The sequence below is a fragment of the Lepidochelys olivacea genome, assembly GCF_965140295.1.
Source record: "Lepidochelys olivacea isolate rLepOli2 genome assembly, chromosome: 9".
Lineage (NCBI taxonomy): Eukaryota > Metazoa > Chordata > Testudines > Cheloniidae > Lepidochelys > Lepidochelys olivacea.
In genome coordinates, this window is record NC_140419.1 from 49,215,208 (window position 1) to 49,241,005 (window position 25,798).

The 25,798-nt window shown below is 47.4% G+C and overlaps 1 protein-coding gene across 2 annotated transcripts in view; it reads left to right on the plus strand.

Annotated features, from left to right (window-relative positions):
* The first annotated feature begins 2,014 nt into the window (after positions 1–2,014).
* Positions 2,015–25,798, plus strand: part of NME9 (NME/NM23 family member 9) — a 35,828-nt gene continuing 12,044 nt past the window's right edge. The window contains exons 1-3 of one of the 2 annotated variants that reach the window (XM_084638907.1): positions 2,019–2,094; positions 18,002–18,038; positions 25,236–25,293. In XM_084638907.1, coding sequence (XP_084495033.1) covers positions 18,006–18,038; positions 25,236–25,293 — 91 coding nt within the window. In that variant the 5' untranslated portion in view covers positions 2,019–2,094; positions 18,002–18,005. Of the gene's footprint in view, positions 2,095–18,001; positions 18,039–25,235; positions 25,294–25,798 lie in introns of both variants that reach the window. The other variant, XM_084638908.1, reaches the window with a different exon arrangement.

A 25,798-nucleotide genomic window follows, 5' to 3' on the forward strand; every position in this document is an offset into this window, starting at 1 on the left:
AGACATGGTGGGTGAGCTACATTCCCTCTAAGGTGCATGGCTGTGCAGAAGGCCACAAAGGGCCACACACTGCACTCAGGGGCATGGGGTAAGGTGAGGGGTGTTGATGGGGGAGCTTGGGGTGTGCAGGGCTGCAGCAACTCTCCCAGCCCTGGGGCTGTATCACAGTGGGGCCACACACACACACAAACACACCCGCAGGGCCCGCCTCTCCCCAGCCCTGGAGCTGTTGGGGGGAGTCCTCTCTCCCTGTCGCAGCCCTGGGCAGCCTGAATCCCAAACCTCTCAGCCCCACCCCAGAGCCCGCAGCCCAGCCAGAGTGCACACCAACCCTAGCCCTGAGTCCCGTCCCAAACCCCTCATCCCCAGACACACCCCAAAGCCCACACTCCAACCGGAGCCCTCACACACACACACCTGCACCCCGACCTCTGCCCCAGCCCTGAGCCCCATCTCACATTCCAAACCTCTTGGCCTCACCCTCCCACATCACCTCCATATTGGTGCACATAACAAAATTAATTCCGCACATGAATGGGAAAAATTAGAGGGAACATTGTGGGTGAGGTAATATCTTTTATTGGACCACGTTCCGTTGCTGAGCTAAATAAGCTTTCAAGCTACACAGAGCTCTTCAGGTCTGTGAAAGGTACTCAGAGTGTCACTGTTAAATACAAAATCAAACAGATAGTTTAGCATAAGTAGTTAGCACATATTCTAAGGGGCTATATAAGGTTAAGTGGCCCACTAATACCCCTAGTCATAGGATAAAAACAGGGGTTAGGGGGTTACAGATTGTTGTAATAAGCTATAAATCCAGTGTCTAGCAAAGACATTGTAAATACTGAATAATCACAGTGAGTTGCTCCTGAACTACCAATTTGCAGAATATCCAGTTTCAATAACAAATTCAGAGAAAACATGGGCACATATGACTTGCCAGACTACATCAGACCTGGGACCTCTGTAGTCCAGCACCCTTTTAACAGTGCAGGACTAACTCCTTCAGAGGAAAGTGCAAGAAATCATGAACTGGGCAATTATGTATAATCTGTTCATAGGGGAAGTTCCTTCCTATTCCTCTACAGATGGAGGTGGTGGTTTAGCCCTTTTCCAAAACTCGTACCTGTTTTTCAATGCTTACAATTCTAAATCTAGATAGTCTCCATCCATGTAAATTTGAAATCCTTTTTTATCCTACTAAACTCTTGGTCTCAGTGACACCTTGTGGCAATGAATTCCATTGCCATTCCATCATAAACTGCCTGTGGTCAATTTGCAAACATGCTGACTTCACTGAATAAATAACTCTGTGTCTGATTCACTCTAGAAATGAGTTTGGGTATCTCAGTTCAAATCACAGTGGACAAGTGACACCATCACCCTAGTCTCATGGACTGCTGACACTGTAGGTGTTGGTGCCAACATAGAACCCAAGGACATGACTATAACAGACTTCCTCTTTCTTTCTCTCTCTCTTATTTAGATTGCTTGTGATGTTGGGAGTAGATGGGTTTCTTGTTGTTCTCCCCCCTCCCCTTTTTAAAAATGGTCACACTCCTCCCACTAGCATTAAAACCAGGCTGCTTTAGACAGCTTGGACTGGCTTACATAATTACAGGAAATTTTCCTGGCCTTTTTAGGCCCCAAAGACTCCTCCACGCACCAAGTTAGAGGCCCAGTGCCCAACAGAACTTAGATTCCAAAGCCAAAAGGGACCCTGTGATTACATCTGGCAGGCCCCAGCTGGACACGGTGGTGTATGGGGGGGAGATTGAAGAGAGGGGCATGTATGGGACATTGGGGTGTGTGGGGCAGGAGGCATGTGGGGTTGGGGGTATGTAGGGGAAGGCGGGGGTATGTGGTGTGGGGCGAATAAGTGTATGTAGGAGAAATTGGGGGGGGGGGTACGGGCTGTCACGGAGTGCGGGCTATGGAGAAGTTGGTGGGGGTGGGACGGGCTGTGGGAAGGGGCGGGACGGGCTGTGGGAAGGGGCGGGTCTCCCGAGTCACTTGTGCATTTGGTTCAATCACTAGGGAGACCGTTGCCGGGAAACGCGGTGTCCGAGGCCCCGCGAGTTTGTGCTGCTGCAGGTACCGGCGGGGAGGGGGCGGGAGCTGGGTCCCTTGTTCGGCTCCATGGACCTGCGATAGGGCTGCCCCTAGAGCTGCCCTCGAGTATCCCGGCTCGGCCCCCGGGCCCCCTCTCCCTAGAGCCCCCGGTAGCCCCCCTCCCCGGTAGCCCCGGCTTGGCCCCCCCGCCCCCTACAGTCCCCTGGTAACCGGGTCCCCCGTCCTCTAGAACCCCCCCACCCCAGGTACCCCCGGTCCTCCCCCCGGTAGAGCCTCCCTCCCCGGTATCCCCGGCTCAGCCCCCTGCCCCCTAGAGCTCCCAACCCTAGGTATAGTACCCCCTGCCCCCTAGAAGTTAGAAACCCCTGGTCATCTGCCCTCCCCCACCCCCTAGAGCCCTCCTCCCGTCCCCTAGAGGCCCCCTTCCCCGGTATCACTGGCTCAGCCCCCTAGAGTCCCCTGGTAACCTAGTCCCTCTGCCCCCCACAGCCCCCACCACCACCCTAGGTACCCCTAGTAACCCACCCCCACCCCGTAAAGTCCCCCTCCCCGATATTCCTGGCTCGGCCCCCTGTCCCCTAGTGACCTAGTTCCCTCTGCCCCCTATAGTCCCCTAGTAACCCAGTCCCCCGTCCCCTAGAGCCCCCCCACCCCAGGTACCCCCGGCCCCCCGCTCCCTAGACCCCTCTGGTAACCTGGTCCTCCCACCCCTAGAGCCTCCCTCTCTGGTATCCCCGGCTTGGTCCCCTGCCCCCTAGAGCTCCCTGGTAACCTGGCCCTCCCACCTCCCCAGAGCCCTCCTTCCCAGTATTCCTGGCTTGACCCCTCGCTCCCTAGTGACCTAGCCCCCCCTGCCCTCTAGAGCCCCCCACCCCAGGTCCCCTGCTCCCTAGTAGCCTACCCCCCACCTCCTAGAGCCCCCCCAGACCTGGTACCCCACCCCCTAAGGCATGGTCACATACACCCCGGCCGCGCTGTGTTAGCTAGGATGTGGGAGGCCCTGTGTCCTTGCTCCCCGCCACTGCATTAGATAGGATGCGGAGGCCTGTACCCTCGCCGTCCCGCATTAGGATGTGGGGCCCTGTGCTCTTGCCACCCCCTGCCTCACTTTGTTAAGAACTAACTGATTTGTTGAGTAGCAAAACTTGGGAGCAAGAAAGTGAGAAGCGAGGAGCCTTTCCTTCTCTCCCACCCAGACACAGTCACACCTTCGGCCACTGCACACCCCTGCTGATTGCATTCTGAGCCAACACCAGCTCAAGTCAGTTCAATGAGACCTTAGGGGCTGGGTGAGTGGGACAAGTGCTGCCCCAATGTAAAAAAAGTCATTCGGGGCTCCATCACAGGTAGGGCAATCCCTCGGGATGAGGTCACACACTGCCTGTGGGGTCTGAGCTGCGTCCTTTTGTCAGTGCTATCCGGTCTTGATCTGGGAGCAGGGTGCTCCATCACTTGGTGCCATCTCTCTCCTTTCTCCCAGGGCCAGGCACAGATTTTCCTCTTCACTCGCTGATGTGGCAGCCTAGGTGATTCCTGATGGTCTGAGGAAATATTTTTCATGCACTTGGTGGTGTTTGGGACATTGGAGCAGAACATGTTTCTCTGTCTCAATCTCTGCTCTGTCCCCTTGGCTGCAAAGTTGCTGGTCTCTGCTTTGGACTTCCCAGGCTCACCTCCAGCATGTGGTCACTGATTCTGTACCTAAGTGCGAGAGTTGGCTGTCATTTTGCACAAGGTCACTCCAGCGAGGTCTCTGCTGGTGAGAGTTCTGTACAGGGAGCTGTCCCAGTCGTCTTTGTTGCTGATTTGATCTGTTCTTTCCAGTGCCTCATGGATTGGTGCTGCAGGGGCTGGGCTGACATCTTGAGCTCCTCTGCTGGTTGGAGGCGGGAACTGTTGAACAGGGAGCAATGATGTGTAGGGATGGATATTTTCATTTGGATTTAGTTTTTGACTCTCTTTTACTTTGTGCAGAATGGAGCATTTGCTACTTTGACTGAGGTGGCACCAGAAGTTGAATGTGCTTAGTCTTTATGTTGATGAGCAGGGGGAACCAGCCCAGTGGTGCTCAGTAGCCACAGAGGACTTGCAGAGCTGGGGTTTTATTCCAGTAACCATAGGGCAGGGGTCCTCAAACTTCATTGTACTGTGACTCCCTTCTGACAACAAAAATTACTTCACAACCCCAAGAGAGGGGACCAAAGTCTGAGCCTGCCCAAGCCCCACTTCCCTGGGTAGGGGGCCAAAGTCCAAGTCCCACCACTCCGGGCAGGAGGGCCAAACCTGAAACTCAAGGGCTTCAGCCCTAGGCAGGGGGCCTGAAACTTGAGTCCTGCCACCCATGGCTGAAGCCCTCGGGGTTTGGCTTTGGCCCTGGGTAGGATGGTGGGGCTTGGGCTTCAGCCCTGGGCCCCAGCAAGTCTAAGCCAGCCCTGGTGACCCCATTCAAAGGGGTCAGGACCCACAGTTTGAGAACCGCTGCCATAGGGTGTTGTTGAAGTCAGGCCCTAGATTTCACTCCTGTGTAGTAGACTGGGTTGGATTCTGATGCCAGATATGTAATAAAATTTTACTTTGTTCTGGTTGCTTCTGGGCTTTTCCTGAAATGTCCTGATGTTTGTACCAAGCTGCGCTGCAGGTCCACATTAAGCAGCAGGTTTCTAGAAAGTGTCAGTTTCTCCACAGACCAGCGTAGGTGACAGTGTGGTCAGTCATCAGCACACAGAGGCACTTTATCTCTGAGTTATTTTGTAGGAGACTCAGATTCTGGGGACGGTTCCAGTGGGGCTGGTGAGCCAGATTGAAGAAGGCCATGCTGTTACATTCCTTTCTTATTCCCCATTCTTGCTTAAAGGTGTCTTTTCCTGTTTATTTTTATTCTGTATTTGATGGATTGGTAATGAGGCCAAATGTTTTCCCTCCAATTTCATGTTGCAGCAATTTAAATTTCAGTCCTGGGTGCCAGATTGTCACACTGTTTTGAAATCTATGAATCAGGCAAATATTGCTCTGCTTTTTGTTGTTCACATATTTGTAAATGAGAACCTGTTTGGTAAAGATGTGGTTGGCAGTTCATTTCTCAGGGAGGAAAACAATTTGACTTTCACAGATTATGTTATGGCTACTAGGTACAAACACACCCAGTTTCTCAAACTCTCCTTCTGACACACAGCCTTATTGCCAAGCACATAGTGTGCACAAGGCCCCTCATTTCCCACAGCTGTGCACGTATCTCAGCTGGTCATACGTGGTAGTGCTGCTCACCAGAGATTCATTCATTCTAAAGCCATGTCTACACTTACAAGCTTACAGCAGCACAACTGTACCAATACGGCTGGGCTGCTGTAAGATCGCTCAGGTAGCTGCGTTAAGCCGATGGGAAAGAGCTCTCCCGTTGACATAATAAAACCAGCTCAACGAACGGTAGTAGCTGTGTCACTGGGAGAGCGTCTCTTGCCAACATAGTGCTGTGTAGACAAGTGCTTATGCCAGCAAAATTTATGTCACCAAGGGGGTGTTTTTTCACACACCTGAGCAACAAAAGTTTTGCAGACGTAAGTGCTAGTGTAGACATGGCCTAAGGTCAGAAGGGACCATTGTGATCATCTAGATTGACCTCAAGTACAGCACAGACCAAAGAGCTTTCCTACACTAATTCCTAGAGCAGATCTTTTAGAAAAACACCCAATCTTGATTTAAATATTGCCAGTGATGGAGAATCCACCATCCTTGGTAAGTTGTTCCAATGGTTAATTGCTCCCATTCTTAAAAATTTACACCTATTTTCAGTCTCTCTGCTAGACTGAAGAGCCCATTATCAAATATTTGTTCTGATGTAGATACTTATAAACTGTGATCAAGTCATCCATTAACCATCTCTTTGTTAAGCTAAATAAACTGAGCTTCCTCAGTCTGTCAGGCTTGTTCTACACTACAATTTATGTTGGTATAACTGCATTGCTCAGGGGTGTGGAAAATCCACATTCCTGAGCAACTTAGCTATACCAACCTAACCCCCAGTGTAGACAATGCTATATCAATGGGAGGACTCCCATCGACATAGGTAGTATCTTCATGAAGTGCTTCAACGGCACATCTGCACTGGTATAGCTGCCTTGCTGCAGTGCTCTAAGGATGTTTTCTAATCCTTTAATCATTCTCTGAACCCTCTTCAATTTATCAACATCTTCCATGAATTGTGGGCACTAGAATTGGACACAGTATTCCAGAAGTGGTCACACAAGTGCCAAATATAAAGGTAAAGTAACTTCCCTACTCCTACTCCAGATTCCCCTGTTTATGTATCCCAGAATTTCATTAGCCTTTTGGGCCTTAGTGTTGTACTGGAAGCTCATGTTCAGCTGATTATCCTCTATGACCCTCAAATCTTTTCCAGAGTCACAGCTTCCCAGGATAGAATCCCCCATCCTGTAAGTATGGCCTGCATTCTTTGTTCCTCGATGTACACATTTGCATTTACATTTAGCTATATTAAAATGTATACCATTACCAAGTGATCCAAATCATTCTGTATCAGTGACCTGTCCTCTTTGTAATTTACCACTTCCCCAGTGTTTGTATCATCTGCAAACTTTATCAGTGATGACTTTGTTTTCTTTCAAGTCGTTGATAAAAATATTAAATACCATAGGGCCAAGAACTGGTCTGTGGGACTCCACTAGAAACATTCCCATTTGATGCTGATTATCCCTTTACAATTACATTTTGAGAACTATCAGTTAGTCAGTTTTTAATCTATTTAATAGGTCATGTTAATTTTATATAGTTCTAGATTTTTAATCAAAATGTCGTGAAGTATCCAGTCAAACACCTTACAGATATCTAAGTATATTACATCAACACTATTATTTTTATTAACCAGACTTGTAATCTCATCAAAAAAAAGATAGCTAGTTAGTTTGACAGGATCTATTTTCTATAAACTCATGTTGATTTGCATTAATTATATTACTGTCTATGATAGGGCTCTCAGTAGCCAGGGAGCCTAGTAGCTAGATCTTTGGTTAGGGGGGCTGTAAGGGGACTTGACCCGCTCCTTCTCCCTCAGGTCTTGGCCCAGCGTCCTGTGTCGCTCAACCCCTAAACAGGGGAGATGGATCTTTCTCCCAGCCGTGAGGGGGTGTGCAGGGCTTGTTTTCCTGGTCTTACTTGCTCCTTATGCAAGTCCTTTTAGTTTGGGGTGTGGCCCTGCTACTCCAGTTGCCCCACAGTTGGGGCTTATCTGTAGGTTCCCCTTGGCAGGGGGTGATTTACTTGCCTCTAGTGGCTGCCTTGGTAGGCAGGTTGCTGGTCTGTGCCTTCAGGCAGGCATACAGAGAGCTCCTGCCTCTTCACCAGTCAGCCCCTGGCTGAGCCAGGCTCCCTTCTTTTCTCCCCCCTCCAGGCCTGGCATTGGCTGCAGGTATAACGGGGCAGGGCTACCTGAACCCACAGGTGTTCCTTAACCCCTGCTGTGCCTGGCTGCAGTATCTCTGCTCCTTCACGCATCTCCCACCTCATGACCCCCTTTGGGTTCTTCCCCCCCTCCAACTGCTCTCCACCATCCCGTGAAAAGAAGTTTGCATTCAGATGGGCTTTCCCGGCCTGGTGCTGGATGCAGAAGGAGAAGAGCTGGTGGGAAAGGTACCACCTCATGACTCGAGGATTTGTGTCCTTCATGGTATGGAGCCAGCGAAGGGGGGGCATGGTCAGTAATGAGGGTGAAGTGCGTGTCCAGAAGATAATAACAGAGTGAATCCATGGCCCAGTTTACCACCAGGGCTTCTTTCTCAATTACAGAATAGGTCTTCTCTCGCGAGAATAGCTTCCAGTTAATATATAAGATGGGGTGTTCATCACCCCCAACTACCTGCGATAAAACAGCTCCTAGGCCCATGTCTGAGGTGTCTGTTTGTAACAAAAACTCCTTGGCGAAGTCAGGGCTGTACAAGATGGGTTCCTGAGAGAGCCGGGCCTTCAGAGTTTGAAACATCTCCTCACAGGCTCTGGTCCTTTTAAGACTCTCTTTTTTGAGGAGATTGGACAGGGGGGCCACAATGGAGGAGAACCCTGGGATAAAGTGGTGGTAATACCCGGCTAGTCCCAGGACTCGACGTACATACTTCTCTGAGGACAGCGTGGGGCACAGCTGGAGGGCCTGAACTTTGCTAACCAAGAGTCAGATCAAGCCCTTTTCCAATGTGTACCCGGGGTAGGTGGTCTCATTCTTCCCAAAGTGACATTTGACGGGGTTTGCTGCCAGGCCGGCCTCCTGGAGGGACTGCAGGACTGAAGTCATATGTTTCAAATGGTGTTGCCAGTCGCAACTATCAATTACCATGTTGTTGAGGTATGCAGCTGCATACCTGCTATGGGGGCCGAGAATTCGGTCTATTAGCTGCTGAAATGTGGCCGGAGCCCCACGCAAACCGAAGGGCATGGTCTGGAACTGAAAAAGTCCACAAGGGGTGGAGAAAGCGTTTTTTCCCCTGGAGTCGGGTGTGAGAGGGATCTGCCAATAGCCCTTCGTTAAGTCTAAAGTGGTGATGTATTCTGCCTTTCGCAGCCAGTCAAGCAGTTCATCAACCCGTGGCATCGAACTTGGATACTGCATTGAGCTTACGGAAGTCGATGCAAAAGCGGGGGCTTCCTTCGGGCTTAGGGACCAGTACCACAGGATTCTTCCAGTCACTAGACGACTCCTCGGTCACCCCCCAATGCTAACATCGAGCGGAGTTCTTCTTTCATGGTGTCTCTAAGTTTCTGGGGAGGTGCCAGGGGTTTTCTCTGACTTTAATGCCTGGGTCCGTCTGAATATGATGAGTTATCAGGTGAGTCTGCCCTGGTCAGGTTGAGAAAACGGAAGAGAAGGTGGTGATCAGTTTTTGCACCTGACCTCTCTGCTCTGGGGTAAGATTGTCCTCAATCTTGACCACCCCTGAAGTTGAGGCCTTCATGGCCTGTGGGCCCAGTTCAGGCTCTGGTGAGTAAGGCACTATTAGTAAGCCTTCCTGGGCTTTCCACAGTTTTAACAGGTTCACGTGGTAGATTTGTTGTACCTTACATTTATCTGGTTGCTTGATTTCATAGTTCACCTGCCCTACACATCGGATCACCTCAGTCCTTGCGGGCCAGGAGCTTTGCTTCCGAACTGGGCAACAATAGCAGCACCCAGTCACCAGGCTGAAACTCCTGGAGACACGCCTGTTTATTGTAGGCCACCTCTTGGGTATCCTGGGTATGTAGGAGGTTCTCCCTGGCAAACGAGCCCAGGACCTCAAGCCTCTCCCTCAGGTATAAAACATACTGTACCATGTTGTTAGCTCGGGACGGTTGCTCTTCCCACATTTCTCGCACAAGGTCTAAAATCCCCCGGGTTTCCCTCACATATAAAAGTTCAGACGGTGAGAAGCCAGTGGAAGACTGGGGTACTTCCCAGACTGCGAACAAGAGAGGCAGGAGCAGCTGGTCCCAATGCCAGACATCCATCAGGATGAACCTTTGGAGCATTGTTTTCAGGGTTTAGTTAAAGCGCTCTACCAGACCGTCCGTTTGGGTTTAGTATACAGATGTTCTTAAGGTCTTGATTTTGAATAACTGGCAGAGCTGCTTGATCGTCTAGGACATAAAGTTTGTCTCTTGATCTGTCAAGATTTCCCGCGGCACCCCGACTCGGGCGAAGATGTTCATAAGTTCTGTAGCCACCCCCTTGGCAGTCACGGAGTTTGAAGAGACAAAGAATTTGCTGATATTTGTCCCACTCTTGGCCTGTTTGCTTTTCTTATATCCAGTTGATTGCTGCATGCTGTCTAATGTCAGTTGTGCCATCATGACCAACAGTGAATCCATGCTGGCACAAAGTACAAAAGACTTTACCAGAATCACCGTTGACAGGTTTTACCCAGTTGTATATTTCTTCCCATTGACATTTGTATCTATAGTCTTTTCATTTTTTTCTGTTTAGGTCCAGACCGTCTCAAGTTCCCACTGTGTATAACTAGGCAGACAGGCTGCTGCATCTGGACCCAATGGAGCTTTCTCCAGGCGGGTGGCTCCATCCCGAGATACAGAGTTGCAGAAACTGAGCTTGGAGATGAGTTGGGGTATTCACCCACTCTCCTGGTGAAATTCCAGTGTATAGAATTACATTTGGTCCCCCCTCAATCCACCTCCCTCCCTGCAGTTCCTATTGGATAACAATATTCCTGTTCACATCCTGTCCTAAGTTGTGTGGCATTGCTACTGAACAATTGTTATGTCCCACAGAGTTGGCTGCATTTTGGAGGCAAGCAAAGTACTTCCTGGGACAAGCCTCACTGTGGCCAATGAGAGTTTTGGCTGAGTGAGGGATGCAGAAATCAGGCTGGAGTTTGGAAGGAAGCTTGGCCTCCTATGGAATAGGAGGCACTGGGCATAAGTGGGATTTAGGAAAGGAAAAGGATGGGCAGAGACACTGATGTGTGTGGTGAAGAAGCAGGGCTCGTCTGTAGTGAATATAAAGAGGATTCTGTATTGGGGCTGCTGGACACAGACAGAGCCTGTGGTTCCATCTGGCTCTCTAGCTCCCAGCCATGTCACTGCACTGGGGCTCCCTGGCCTGGTCAGTCATGGAAGGGACTGCACTGGGCATGTGTGAGAGCCACCCACAGTGTGCCTGGGTGCTGTATTTCGCTGTAGTGAGGGGAAGGAGCACTTGTGGCACCTTAGAGACTAACAAATTTATTTGAGCATAAGCTTTCGTGAGCTACAGCTCACTTCATCGGAGGCATGCAGTGGAAAATACAGTGGGGAGATTTATATACACAGAGAACATGAAACAATGGGTTTTACCATACACACTGTAACAAGAGTGATCAGGTAAGGTGAGCTATTACCAGCAGGAGAGCAGGGTGGGGTTGGGGTGGGAAAAACCTTTTGTAGTGATAATCAAGGTGGGCCATTTCCAGCAGTTGACCGTCTGAGGAACAGCGGGTGGTGGGGGAGGATTAAACATGGGCAAATAGTTTTACTTTGTGTAATGACCCATCCACTCCCAGTCTCTATTCAAGCCTAAGTTAATTGTATCCAGTTTGCAAATTAATTCCAATTCAGCAGTCTCTCGTTGGAGTCTGTTTTTGAAGTTTTTTTGTTGAAGAATTGCCACTTTTAGGTCTGTAATCGAGTGACCAAAGAGATTGAAGTGTTCTCCGACTGGTTTTTGAATGTTATAATCCTTGACGTCTGATTTGTGTCCATTTATTCTTTTACGTAGAGACTGTCCAGTTTGGCCAATGTACATGGCAGAGGGGCATTGCTGGCACATGATGGCATATATCACATTGGTAGATGTGCAGGTGAACGAGCCTCTGATAGTGTGGCTGATGTGATTAGACCCTATGATGGTGTCCCCTGAATAGATATGTGGACACAGTTTGCAACGGGCTTCTGTACATCTCCTACTCATAGGTTCAGTCCCTGGCCCCTTTTGCCCTCCTCAAGAAGCAGCCAGGCTCCCCTGGAGGTGAGCAGCAGGAGGAGAGTCACGGGTCATTCGCTTTCAGGACCAGCTGCCTTCTCCTTGGGATGGAGCAGGATCTTCCAGCCTCACAGGGGTTGGAGAACAAGAAGTTTACTGTGAGGAGCAGGTTTTCTCACCCCATTTTAAAATGACTCTGCCACTTTAGCCTTTTCTGTGTTCACCAGGACTGCAATACTGTCTGCAGAGAGGCAAGAGCAGGCAGAGAGGAGCGAGCAGAGGATATGGACTTCGGGGGAAAGAGGCAGCGCAGAAGTGGGGTCTTGGGGGAAGAGCGGAGCGAGGGTGGGGGCTCAGGGAAGAGGGGTGGCGTGAGGGCAGGGCCTCAGTACTCAGGGGAATCCCGCTTCCCATGGATGTCTGACCCTGCATGCCCTCCAGCAGACCCCTCGGCCTGGTCTGGCCCCTTACCCATCTCTAAGAGTGACACTGTTGGCTCAGAGTCTCAAGCACTGCAACCTGAGCCCAGTGCTGAGCCACTCCCAATGGAACCTGCAGCCTCAGGGCTTGTCTATACTACCTGCCAGATTGGTGGGCAGTGATTGATCAAGTGGGGGTTGATTTATCGCGTCTAGTCTAGACGCGATAAATCGACCGCCGAGTGCTCTCCCATCGACTCCGGTACTCCACTGGAGCGAGAGGCGCAGGCGGAGTTGACGGGGGAGTGTCTGCAGTCGACTCACCGTGGTGAAGACACCGTGGTGAGTAGATCTAAGTACATCAACTTCCAGCTACGTTATTCACGTAGCTGAAGTTGCATGATTTAGATCAATCCCCCCCACAGTGTAGACCAGGCCTAAGCCAGGCAACCATTGAGGCATCACACAGGACCTGGTCCAGCGTTCATCAGAGCAGCCCCCAACCCAGCCAAACAGGACACAGACTCCCAGCCCCTGCAGAGAGGCCCCCATTTCCCCACATGCCCCCCACCTCTCCCCCACATCCTGATACCTACCATCACGGAGGAAGAGCTGCTCGTCTCACTCAGATTTCTATAGATGGGCAGGGAGTGCAAACTTGAGTGGTGATGTAACCTAACACATGGGGTTGCAATGCCACTCAAATTTGGCCTGGCTACCCCCTGAAAAAATTTGGCCTAGCTGCCCGTCTGGCAAATTTGAGTGGCATTGCACATTTTGAACCATGGGGTTGCAACTTGCAACCACATGGTTGAAGTTCAGGATAAAAGGCATTCTGTACTGATATAGTATGGGAGAGTAATTTCTTTTTAAACTAAGGAATGTCCCTTATAATGGCCTGTTGATAACCCTACCCAGAAGGTTCCGTGTCACTGGCTCTGTTGTGAGTGTGGCTATAGTCTGCATATGGAATGATGGGATTTCATGTTTGTTGGCTTATCCATTGAACTCACTCAGTTCACAAGTGTGTGATAGGGAGCTCTGGCTTTAAGGCAGGATTCAGGCCCAGCGTCCGCCTGTTTCTGGTGCTGCCCAGGACCAAGGCTGGGATTTGTAGTCCAAAGGGACTATGGGAACTGTAGGCCTCTCAGCAAGAACTCCTGGGAACGGAGGTGTGATGTTTGGGGATCCCCAGACCAGTAACGGGTACTGTCCAGTAATGAAGGATGCCTTTGTGCTGTGTAGCTTTGATTCAGAGCCCTGAACCAGTAGCCCCAGCCCACAAGCACAAGGTCTCAAACCTGGCTTCTGTCAGCCTAGTTGCCCTTTGCAGGCTTGTGTTATGGGGCTAAAAATTGCAGCATAGACATGGAGCCCAGGCTCTAAAACCTGGCAAGGGGGGAGTTCTCAGAGCCTGACCTCCAGCCTAATCCTGAATGTCTACACTGCTATTTTTAGCCCATTATGCAAACCTCAGTCAGTTGACCCAGGTTCTAAGATGCTGCTGCGAGGATTTTTTTGCAGTGTAGATGTGTGTCCTTTATCACCATGTGAAGGCACATGAATTGGGACTGAGGAATTCCAGGGGATGGGGACTGTATTAGGGTATGGGATAGGAAAGTACAAGGAGTCAGAGGAAGGTGGGGTGCAGGCAGTAGATTGGGGAACTGCAGGGAAAGGCACGGGGGACAGGAGACAGATGGGGGGTGCAGGGAATGATGAGGCCAGGAGGCAGTTTGGGGGGGGGCAGGGAAAGGTGGGGTCAGGAGGCAGATGGGAGTGCAGGGGAAAGCAGGTGTATGTATGTATGTAAGTAGTTACAGTTGGATTTTAACCCTGAGATGAGGGCACACAAATTGAGGGCAAGCGACTTCCCCCACATGGTAAAAAAAATAAATCAGTAGACAGGCGACAAGCAAGGCAATTGGGTGATATTCAGTCTCATGGGTTTTTGTGCTAGTCTCATGATTTCTGGGGTCTAACTCTTGATTTTTGAAGATTTGGGCTGATGATCCTGGGCTGGGAAAGGAGAATGCCCAGCAGGCCAGTTAGTTTATTTGAGGGGATTCTTGTGGGTCCTTTGTGAGTGAAGGCTGTCTGGAGAAAGAAAAGGAGTACTTGTGGCACCTTAGAGACTAACACATTTATTTGAGCATAAGCTTTCGTGAGCTACAGCTCACTGCATAAATTTGTTAGTCTCTAAGGTGCCACAAGTCCTCCTTTTCTTTTTGCGGATACAGACTAACACGGCTGCTACTCTAAAGGCTGTCTGGAGTGGCTCATGAACTTGAGTGCCAATCTCAGGGCAGACTGCTACAGGGCACAAACCCCAAACTAGTTGTGAGTGCTATACTTAGATTTCACCAATTAAGTATCAAGTGTGAACTCCTCAAGCACTATAACAGCCTTAACAATAGAGTCACAGATAGTCCCATTGGGCACTCTGGTCTATCTGGCCACCCACGCAAACTTGTCTTTGTGATAGATGGCCCCTTACCCCCAAAATCACCAGAATATTCAGCTTACTCCCAGGCCCAAAGCACCAATCACTTACCCCAGGTCAATTGTACCTCAGCACCTAAGACAATGCTTGTAGCCAATCCTATAATAAACTAGCTAACGATCTAAGAAAAATAAATGATCATTATTTACAAGGTTAAAGCAGGTAAACATACACACACCAATGAGTTACCATCTTAGCTTCCAAAAAGTAGTGGAAGCTGCTAATGTGCAATCTTTCTATGTCCTTTAGGGCTAACCCAGGCTAAACAGCTGGGGATCCCTTGCTTATGCTTAGAAGTCTTGCCCTCTCCCTGAAATCCAAGCAGCATAGGGATAACAATTTCTTCTTGACAGGGATTTTTATTCCCATCCCCCAGAGCTGAAACTGATGGGATGAGTGTTTGTGCACGTCTCATCTTCAGGGGCGGGGAGGAGGGGGAGGGGGAGAAAGCAATCAACAAAGTCTTTTGTCCCTGATGTTCTACAATGGCTTGTCTGGCACCTATGGGCCTTCTTTTGTTGGAGAGGAGATGACACCTTTTGTAGTAAACTAGTATTTCACACTTGGTAATGCGTCTCTCCTGACTGTGGGGGTTTACAGTTTCAGAGAAACAGTTTTTATAGTTACAGAACAAATATTACCTTATAACATGGAGTACAGACATTATAAGAAAGATTAATACATACAGCATCCTACAAGCATTTAATTAAAACTAAAGACATTCTTATAAATCTAATACCTGTTTTAACAATGTTAACCCACAGGTGAGCCAAAATGGTTTCCAGCTATGCATCTCTCAATGTACAGTGAGACCTAGGGTCCTTGGCATGAGCTGACACTTGGTCTGCTAGCATCACAAAGGCATTGAAGCATGGCTAGTGGGAGTCGTGTGTGTGTGTGTCTTTCCATCCCACACCCCTCCCTTTGCTGGAGAAGTATTTTGGTCTACACCATTTCCAGCACCTGGTGAGGCAGACAGGGTAGGAGGGAGCAGGCACAAGGGGTCTCTGGAGAGAACAAATCCAGACAGCCCAGGGTGGGGAACCATGCATGAAGAGCTACATCCTTTAGATGATGTATAGGCTCAGAGGCGAGAGTCACAGCACTGTTGCTTTCTGATGGCATGTCCTGGTGAGCTCCCTAGAGAAGGTGACTTACTGGTGTCTGGGCACCCTCCCCCTCTGCTGGCTGGTTGGCTGGGATGCAGCAGAACCTGGAGGATGGAGAGCAGGAGCGGTGGAAGCTCCCTAAAAGTGTGGCGGGGGGGCCACTGGTGCCCAAACTGTGGCCCTGCTCCCTGTGCTGCCCTTTCCCTCCAAAGCCCTGCTCTTGCGCCACCCCTTCTCCCTGAGCCCTTGCCCTCATGCAACCTCTTCCTGCAAGGCCCCGTTCCTGCACCAACTCTTCCCCCCCAAGACCATGCCCTCTTCTCGCTCCTCTCTGCCTGCTCGCTCCTCTACACCCCCTCCCCTTGTCACTCAATCTCCCACTTTTAAAAGTGATGGGGCCATGGTCCCCTGGCTTACCCCTGTTCCAGCACCTCTGATGGAGAGCCACCCCCTCTGTACAGATTGGAGGCCGACAGCAACTAAGATGGATGGCCCAGAGTAGGGCAGGCAGTGTGCCTGCCTGCTAACATGGTGCAGCTGTGCACAGATGGGGAGGCGAGTCCCACTCTACGCATGTGTGGCTACACCTGGCCCCCTTGCTCATACTCCGCCAGCCAGTGCAGTGCTGGGCTGTCCCCATGGATACTCCCTTGCCTGATCGTAGTCCAAGCTAGTTTAATTGGTGCCTAGGCCTTTGATAAGCTGGCCCATGAAGCACATTCCAATGTGCCATTCACTTGGGCTTTGCCTTATTTCTGAACTGACTTCAAGCTCTTGTGCTGGCATTCAACACCCCTGCTGTGTTCATCTGAGCTGAAGCTGGGGTTCCAAGTGATGCAAGCATCTCCTATCACTCTGGCAGTCATACCCCACAGGGAGGGGCCAAGGAGCAAGGAGGTGTCCTTTGCACAGAACACTCCTCTGACCAGCACTGCACTAAAACATTTCTGCAGTCAGCAGGCTGTTTGGCCTTGCACCTGCATAGGGCCATGGTGTATATGGGAGGCACCGTGTGGGTTTTTTGCCAGAGGACTGGATTTGCTCCTTTAGTGCGTTCTTGAATATGACATAGCACATGTCTTGAAATATTGAAACTCCTGGAGAGTAGCAGCGTGTCAGTGCTTTGTGTGTGCCTCCATGTGGCACAGACTCCACCATTCTGTCTGAGATGGCCTGAGATGTCTTTTTTTATGAGATTACAGGTTTGGTTAGTGAAGGTGATGTAATCTACTTAGACTTCTGTACAGCAATTCACTTGGTACCACACAACTTTTTGATTGAAAAATGAGAGTGATATAAAATTAACATGGCACACATCTAATGGATTAAAAACTTGCTAACTGATAGGTCCTAAAATGCGATTATGAACAGGGAATCATGGAATGAGTGTGTTTCTAACGGAGTCCACTGGGATTGGTTCTTGGCCCTATGCTATTTAACATTTTTATTGATGTCCTGAAAAAAAACATAAAATCATCATTGATAAGGTTTTCAGACAACACAAAGATTGGAGGGGTGGTAAATAATTAAGAGGACAGATCACTGACACAGAGCGATCTATAACACGATCCAGTGGCTGGAAGTTTAGGATAGACAAATTCAGACTGGAAATAAGGCATAAATTTTCAACAGTGGGAGTAATTAACCAGTGGAACGATTTGGTGGATCTGCTTTAGGGATTATTTTGGGGAAGCTTTCTGACCTTTATTCTACAGGAGGCCAGACTAGATGATCACAATGATCCCTTCTGGCCTTGGAATCTATGAATCTATGGATTGCTTCTTAACCTGGGTAAAGCCAAACAATATGCATTTTAACATGGCTAAATGTAAATGTACATGTCTAGGAACAAAGAATGTAGGCCAAAATGACAGGATGGTGGTTCTCCTGAGAAGCAGTGACTCTGAAAAAGATTTGGGGGTCATGGTGGCTAATCAGGTGAACATGAGCCCCCAGTGTGACGCTGTGGCCAAAACAGCTAATGCAATCCTTGGATGCATAAACAGGGGAATTTAAAATAGGAATTGTGCAAGGTTATTTTCCCTCTGTATTTGGCACAGTTCTGGTGTCCACAGTTCAAGAAGGATGTTGATAAATTGGAGAGGGTTCCGAGTTGAGCTATTAGAATAATTAAAGGATTAGTAAACACGTGTGATCACAGTGGTCCCTTCTGGCCATACGAATCCTTCCAGAGGAGCCCGCCAACACTAGTACCTAGTGACGGGGAAGGGGCACTGCTGAACAATATAAAACCCCACTGGCTGAGCATGGCGTGGAAAAGCCTTTCTCTACAACAGCAGGCTGGCCAGCACATGAATTTCAGTTGTAGAAAGAAGACTCCTTTCTTTGTACTAGATCATTTGATTATGCTATGAGGTGGCTCTGAACTGCAAACAGCAATTGCTCTGTACTGATGTTCCAGTGACTTCTATTCTTCTTGCAGAATAATGGCCAGTAAGAAGAAGGAGATAATACTGCAGGTCAGTAATAGAGGTCCATGCTACAAATACATTTCAGAACTGATGATATGGTACCTTTTATACTTGCTGTCAGTACTGTGGGGTAGATTTGGCCTGAGTTACTCCAGCTTCTGCTTGGAAAGTGATGGTGCAGGGTCCCAGCTGAGGCAAGTCTTCCTTGAGGGAGCAAAGGGTGGGAGAGGTGGGGAGGCTGCAGCAAATCAGAACAGGCCCCGAAGTAGGTGTTTTTAAAGGATGTAGCAGGGTCATTTACAATAAGGGATTGTGGTAATTCAGCCGCTACCACCGGGACCTCTATGGAAGTCTGAACACCATTCACAGCTGCTCTTTCAAGAAGGTGCTTTCAAGTCCTATTCTATGTTACATTTTGATTTCCTCAGGGTCGTCACCATGTAAAAAGAATTGTGCAGGGAATCTGTCTAGAAAATCTTCCTGTACTGAGAGCCAAAGCAGTAGGAGAACTCTGAAGAAGAGCCACTCCTGTAAAGGGTGCAGAAAGGAGTAGGTGGGGTTCATTCCAGTGATGACACTCAGCTGGAGTTTGGCTTCCCTAAGAAAACTGAGAAACTTCTACCCCTTCTAGCTTAGTCTTTCAAAGAATATTGAGTAGGTGTAGGGAGGTGGTATTACCTCTGCACATAGCATATATGAGACTATTGCTGGAATATTGCATATAGTTTTGGTGTCCACACTTTAGAAAAGATGTTGGAGAATTTGAGAAGGTTGAAAGAAGAGCTACAAGAAAGATTCTAGGTTTGGAAAATCTGCCTGATACTGAGAGACTGAAGGAGCTCAGTTTACTGAACTGATGGAAGAAAACGTTAAGAGGTGAATTGCTCATAATCAATGAATACATATGTGAGGAGGAGATTTCTGATACCAGACAGGTCTTGACTCACACAGACAAAAGCATAAGAAGATCCAATAGGTGGAAGTTGAAGGTAGGAAAACTCAAATTGGAAATAAGGTGCAATTTTTTAACTGTGGATACCTACTCACTGGAACATATTACCAAGGACGAGGTGGATTGTCCATCACCTGGAGACTTTTAATTGTGGTCATCTGTTTTTCTAACTCTTCTGTAGTACAACCACAAGTACTGGGCTTGATGCAGGAATTGCTGGGTGAAATTCTGGCCTGTATCATGCAGGGGTTTAGAGTAAATGGTCCCCTCTGGCCTCAAAATCTAAGTTAATAACTATAAGGAGGTTATTTTAGTGCCACAAGATCTGTCTCTGTTCTACAGTCTGGTCTGAAACCAGACTGTGTGTGATCCAGGCTATCAGCAGTCAGCATGTGGTCTTAGAGGACAGTTGCCAGTACTTTTTCCACTATTTTGACTTAAGGAGAGGGTTAGAGACAAGAACAGTAGTTCGACAGATTGGCTGTGTTATGTGTTGGCTTCTTAAGTTAAGTCCCAGACAGACTGCGAAGAGCTACAAAAGGATCTCACAAATCTGGGTGACTGGGCAACAAAATGGCAGATGAAATTTAATGTTGATAAATGCAAAGTAATGCACATTGGAAAACATAATCCTAAATATACATATACAATGATGGGGTCTAACTTAGCTGTTACCACTCAAGAAAGAGATCTTGGAGTTATTGTGGATAGTTCTCCGAAATCATCCACTCAATATGCAGCGGCAGTCAAGAAAGTGAACAGAATGTTGGGAATCATCAAGAAAGGGATAGATAATAAGACAGAAAATATCATATTGCCTCTGTGTAAATCCATGGTACGCCCACACCTTGAATACTGCGTGCAGATGTGGTTGCTCCATCTCAAAAAAGATATATTGGAATTGGAAAAGGTTCAGAAAAGGACAACAAAAATGATTAGGGGTATAAAACAGCATCCATATGAGAAGAGATTAATAAGACTGGGACTTTTCAGCTTGGAAAAGAGGCAACTAAGGGGGGATATAATAGAGGTCTATAAAATCATGAATGGTATACAGAAAGTAAATAAGGATGTGTTATTTACTCCTCCTCATAATACAAGAACAAAGGGCTACCAAATGAAATTAATAGGTAGCAGGTTTAAAACAAATACAAGAAAGTATTTTTTCATGCAACGCACTGTCAACCTGTGGAACTCCTCGCCAGAGGGTGTTGTGAAGGCCAATACTATAATGAGGTTCAAAAGGGAGCTAGATAGATTCATGGAAGATAGGTCCCTCAATGGCTATTAGCCAGGATGGGCAGGAATGGTGTCCCTAGCCTCTGTTTTCCAGAAGCTGGGATTGGGTGACAGGGCATGGATCACTTGATGATAATCTGTCTGTTCATTGCCTTTGGGGCACCTGCCATTGGCCACTGTCAGAGGATAGGATACTGGGCTTGATGGACCTTTGGTCTGACCCAGTATGGCCATTCTTATGTTCTACTATGTACTATTATTAATTATTATTAATTATTATTCTCTCCTGCTGGTAATAGCTCACCTTACCTCATCACTCTCGTTACAGTGTGTATAGTAACACTCATTGTTTCATGATCTCTGTGTATATAAATCTCCCCACTGTATTTTCCACTGCATGCATCCGATGAAGTGATGTAACTCACGAAAGCTTATGCTCAAATAAATTTGTTAGTTTCTGAGGTGTCACAAGTACTTCTTTTCTTTTTGTGGATACAGACTAACACGGCTGCTGCTCTGAAACATCCCATCTTTGTTTCCACAGTGCCAAATGGACTTGAAAAAAATGGAGTTGATCTGATACCAATGTGTATTCATCTGCATATGGCTCACTAGCCACAGTGAAGGCAGGCACTTCATTGAGCATCTCAGAAAACACAATGTTAAGAACTGAATTTAAAATTCAACCCATAACGGCATAATCTTTACTGATGCAGGAAGGGTGACCCTAATATAAATCCTGCCGTCCAGTGGCCAAAGTGAACAGTCAAATATTAAGTTCTAGTGGTATTACTGAGGCACTGATGGTGGGTCTAGGGTAAAAGTGGAATAGGGCATTTGCTTTGGTAGGACCTTGATGTTTCTGAAATGAAACAATTACTTGTTTTAAACAACTAAAAGTGGAAAGTACTCTTAGAAAAGTATGTGAATTTTTAAAATCACACGCATAAATCTTGCATGGTACATCACAAAACTTTGTACCCCTTTTGCATGAAAACTATAATACCCACCAAGTTCAAAATTCATACACAACATATGCAGGATCCCTGGGGTCCCACAGAGATCAGTTCTTGGCCCTACGCTATTTAACATTATTATGAATGACCTGAAAGAAAAATGTAAAATTATCACTGATGAAGTTTGCAGACACAAAAATTGTGGGAATGGTAAATAGTGATGAGGACAGGTCAGTGATACAGAGTGATCTGGATCAGGTAGTAAACTGGGCGCAAGCAAGCAATACACATTTTAATATAGCTACATGTAAATGTATACCTCTATGAATAAAGAAGGTAAGCCATACTTACAGGATGGGGGACACTATGCTGGGAAGCAGTGACTCTGAAAAAGATCTGGGGTTGATGGTGGATAACCAGCTGAATATGAGCTGCCAGTGTGATGCTGTGGCCAAAAGAGCTAATGGGATCCTGGGATACATAAACAGGGGAAACTTGAGAGTAGGAGTAGAGAGGTTATTTTATCTCTGTATTTGGGATTGGTGCAACTGCTGCTGGAATCCTGTGTCCAGTTCTGGTGTCCACAATTCAAGAAAGATATTGATAAACTGAAGTGGGTGCAGAGAAGAGCCACAAGAATGATGAAAGGATTAGAAAACATGCCTTATGGTGATAGACTCAAGGAGCTTAATCTGTTCAGTTTAACAAAAAGAAGGTTGAATGGGTGACTTGATTATAGTCTATAAGCACCTACATGGGGAACAAATATTTAATATCACGCTCTTCAATCCTGCAGAAAAAGGTCTAACATGATCCAATGGCTGGAAGTTGAAGCTAGACAAATTCAAACTGGAAATAAGGCATCGATTTTTAATGGTGAGAGTAATTAACCACTGGAACAATTTACCAAGGGTCACGGTAGATTCTGCATCACTGGCAATTTTTTGATCAAGACTGGATGTTGTTCTGAATATATGCTCTAGGAATGATTGTGGGGAAGTTCTATGTCCTGTATTGTCCAGGAGGTCAGACTAGACGATCACAGTGATCCCTTCTGGCCTGAGAATCTATGAATATCCCGTCTTTGAAGTTCACACCCTGTTTTTCTCCTCAAGTCTTCTAGCTCTACTTTTCAAAAATGGATATTTTCTACTTAACTTACAAGAAAACCACCCAAATAAAACGGATAAATTTAATCAGTGGTGATGTTTGGTTGGCTGGGAAGATGCCTGACTGTGGAAATAGTCCCCTCTATTCGACATTGGTGAGGCCTCATCTGGAGTACTGTGTCCAGTTTTGGGCCCCACACTACAAGAAGGATATGGATAAATTGGAGAGAGTCCAGCGAAGGGCAACAAAAATGATTAGGGGTCTGGAACACATGACTTATGAGGAGAGGCTGAGGGAACTGGGATTGTTTAGTCTGCAGAAGAGAAGAATGAGGGGGGATCTGATAGCTGCTTTCAACTACCTGAGAGGTAGTTCCAGAGAGGATGGTTCTAGACTATTCTCAGTGGTGGAAGAGGACAGGACAAGGAGTAATGGTCTCAAGTTGCAGTGGGGGAGGTTTAGGTTGGATATTAGGAAAAAGTTTTTCACTAGGAGGGTGGTGAAACATTGGAATGCGTTGCCTAGGGAGGTGGTGGAATCACCTTCCTTAGAAGTTTTTAAGGTCAGGCTTGACAAAGCCTTGGCTGGGATGATTTAATTGGGGATGGGTCCTGCTTTTGAGCAGCGGGTTGGACTAGATGACCTCCTGAGGTCCGTTCCAACCCTGATATTCTATGATTCTATGATTCTAAATAGCAGCCCCAGTCCAGGAACAAGCAGCTTTCAGGGGCTTGGTAAAATAGGGTTTGCTTGGTTGTCAGCAGGGTTTGAAACTGGGACCTTCTGCTGCACAGCTCTGACTTCTACCACTCATACTGAAGAAGTAACGTGCTACTTAATAACAGTATATTAGGCTTTTATTCTCTTACTTGAATCAGTCACGAAAGGAATGGTGAGATTCAAGAATTTTAGTTCCATTCCAAATTCTGGAAGGTAGTGTGCACTGGAGGTCACAGTCCTTCTTCTTCTATTCCACTTCTACCCCACCCCTCCAGCTTTTCCCTGTCTTGTCTCTTCCTCCACAACTCCCCCTACCCACCCCACTTCTTCAACCCAGTCCTAATCTTCTTGCCCATCTTGCCTCAGTTTATTCCTTTGGACTTCTTATCCAAGTCCCAATTTCATCCCACTGCACCCCAGGTTCTTGTCCCACTCTCTGTCCCCAGCCAGTCCCAGTTTCTCTCCATCCTCCAGCTCGTAATCCAGTCGATCTCTCCCCATCCCACATCTCTGTCCCCTCCCACTGGCTCCCAGTCCTAGTCTTCCTCCTCCCAGTCCCAGTTTTACCCCACTCCAGGCTTCTTGTCCTAATCTGCTCATTTTGCTACTGCCCCGGGTCCAGTCCTTGTCCCACCTGCATTCAAATCAGGCAGCATCCTCTTCCACAGGCCAGCAGGAGGAGCACTGAAAGCACTGGAGAGAATCTTCATGCTTTCAGTTTCTGTGCTTGGTGCCACACTGGCCTGTAGCAATTGCAAGCAAAGGCCTGTTCAGCCCCTGCAGCCTTAGGCTGGAGCATGCTCTCTACAGTTGGAATCTTCAGAGCATTCAGTTGTCACACTAACAAGTCTTCAGTGAGCGTGTGCAAACTGAGATTTTGCAAACTTGGCCAAATTTGGGCGTTTTTGTTTTTTAAACCAAGAAAGCAAAAGGTACATCCCTGCTAAATTTCAAGCCCTTGCTGCAAAGCATGGATGCACTAGATCATCTCAACAAAACAACTATACAAATTTTATAACAGGGACAAAATGTATTTTTTCCTAATCTCATTTGTGGAAACTTGATAAATAAATAAATAAATAAATAAATAAGAGTGTGAGGCAGACCTACCTGGCATAGAAAATTTCCAGCTCCACCTATAATTTCTGTGTAAAGGAAAGGCCTGTGTCATTTCTACTGAATGTAGCTTAAAAAAAACAAGAAAATTCTCACAAACCAAGAACTTCCCATCAAAGAAACAAACAAGCAACACCCAGTGAGGGTTGCCTAAAAGGAACATCCACCCAAACCCATAAAAGCCAAGAAGTGTCTAGGTAGAGTATCCTCCTTCAACATATGTTACCACCACACATTACGTTCACCATTTTCACTGACAGACGCTGCCTTTCTATAAGTCCCATACCGCATGTACAGTAACATAATACACATTACATTCCTCGCAATTACACTATAATACAGATCCTTAATGCTGACTTCATACTTCTCCATGGGGAAATTTTCACTGGTGCCTACCAGACACACATGCCCAGGTGCTCTTTTCTAGCTCTGGGGTTCTTGAATTGTGTTCCACGTGGTCTGCAGAGAGCTGGATGATCACATGGTGCTGGTTTGGCCATATTTTCAGCTGCTACTATGTTAAAGGACAATTGTAAGCACGTAACTTTCCACATAATTATCATTGCGGCAGGGTGTTGTGTGATCAAGAATGGGAAGAGGGGGCTGGACAGGTCTGAATGAGAGGGTGGATTGTCCACTAGCTCTGCCTTAAAATCTGGCATGGCAGAACCCTGCCCAATGACCTTTCCTTTTGAAGAGACAGTGGCTGGGGTTCTGCTCCCCTCTCAGAGAGACAAGGGCCAGATTCCCTTAGGAGCAGTAGAAGTACCCACTTCCCCTGTCAGAAAGGCAGTAGTGGCAAGAGTACCCCCATCCTGGTACGTCTGCCAGCACCCACATATATCTACTTGAAGGGAGGAGATGAGACAGCTGTGCTCTTTCCCTCCTACCACACACCCAGAGTCCTGCTGGGGGGTTCGGGTACTCCAGAACAGTGTGTCTTGGTATTAACATCCCATTGGGTATTGTAAGAGACCCTTTGATACTGAGTATTATAGTCAGAACCTTTCTTCCAGCTGTTCCTGTGTCATGGTTTGCTGTGACTTGTTTAAATATAAAAGTGAAACTGTTTTGTGGTAAAATAAACAGTTATCGCATATTGCTATCTATTACTCTTCACACTTACCATGTATATTTTTTAATTTACCCCAGGTTACTGTCAATAACCAGGAGCTTTGGGAGGAAATGCTGGGTTTCAAAGGACTGATAGGTAAGGACTGAGCAAACATTTCAGATCACTTGCATTTAATTTCAAAACAAACACTCAGGACCAGCAAAGTATTGAAATGAAGGTGTGCCACTTTCCTTGTAAGGCAGGGGAGTAGGAAACAAACAGAGTGATATAAAATGAACATGGTTGAGATGTCTTTAGGTCATCCTGGTCCCCTTGCCCATGCAGCATTGGTAGCTGCTGTAGATACTCAGTTGCTGTGTCTTGCCTGAAATGACTTTACCACTTTGCTTGAGATTTTGCTCCACAATCTGCTAGACATCATTTTTGAGGATCCTTCATGATACTTCACCTGAAATTGCTCTTACTCAGGATAATCTAACAACTCTATCTATACCCCTTTCAGTCTGTCAGGGAGAAACCTGCCCCAGGAATTGACTCTAGTTAGAGCAATGACTCTAGGCAGAGGTTACACACTCCTGCTGTTTGCAACAGCTTCCCCAAAACTAGCAGCAATACAAACATTTCTGCAAAGTTTCTTGTC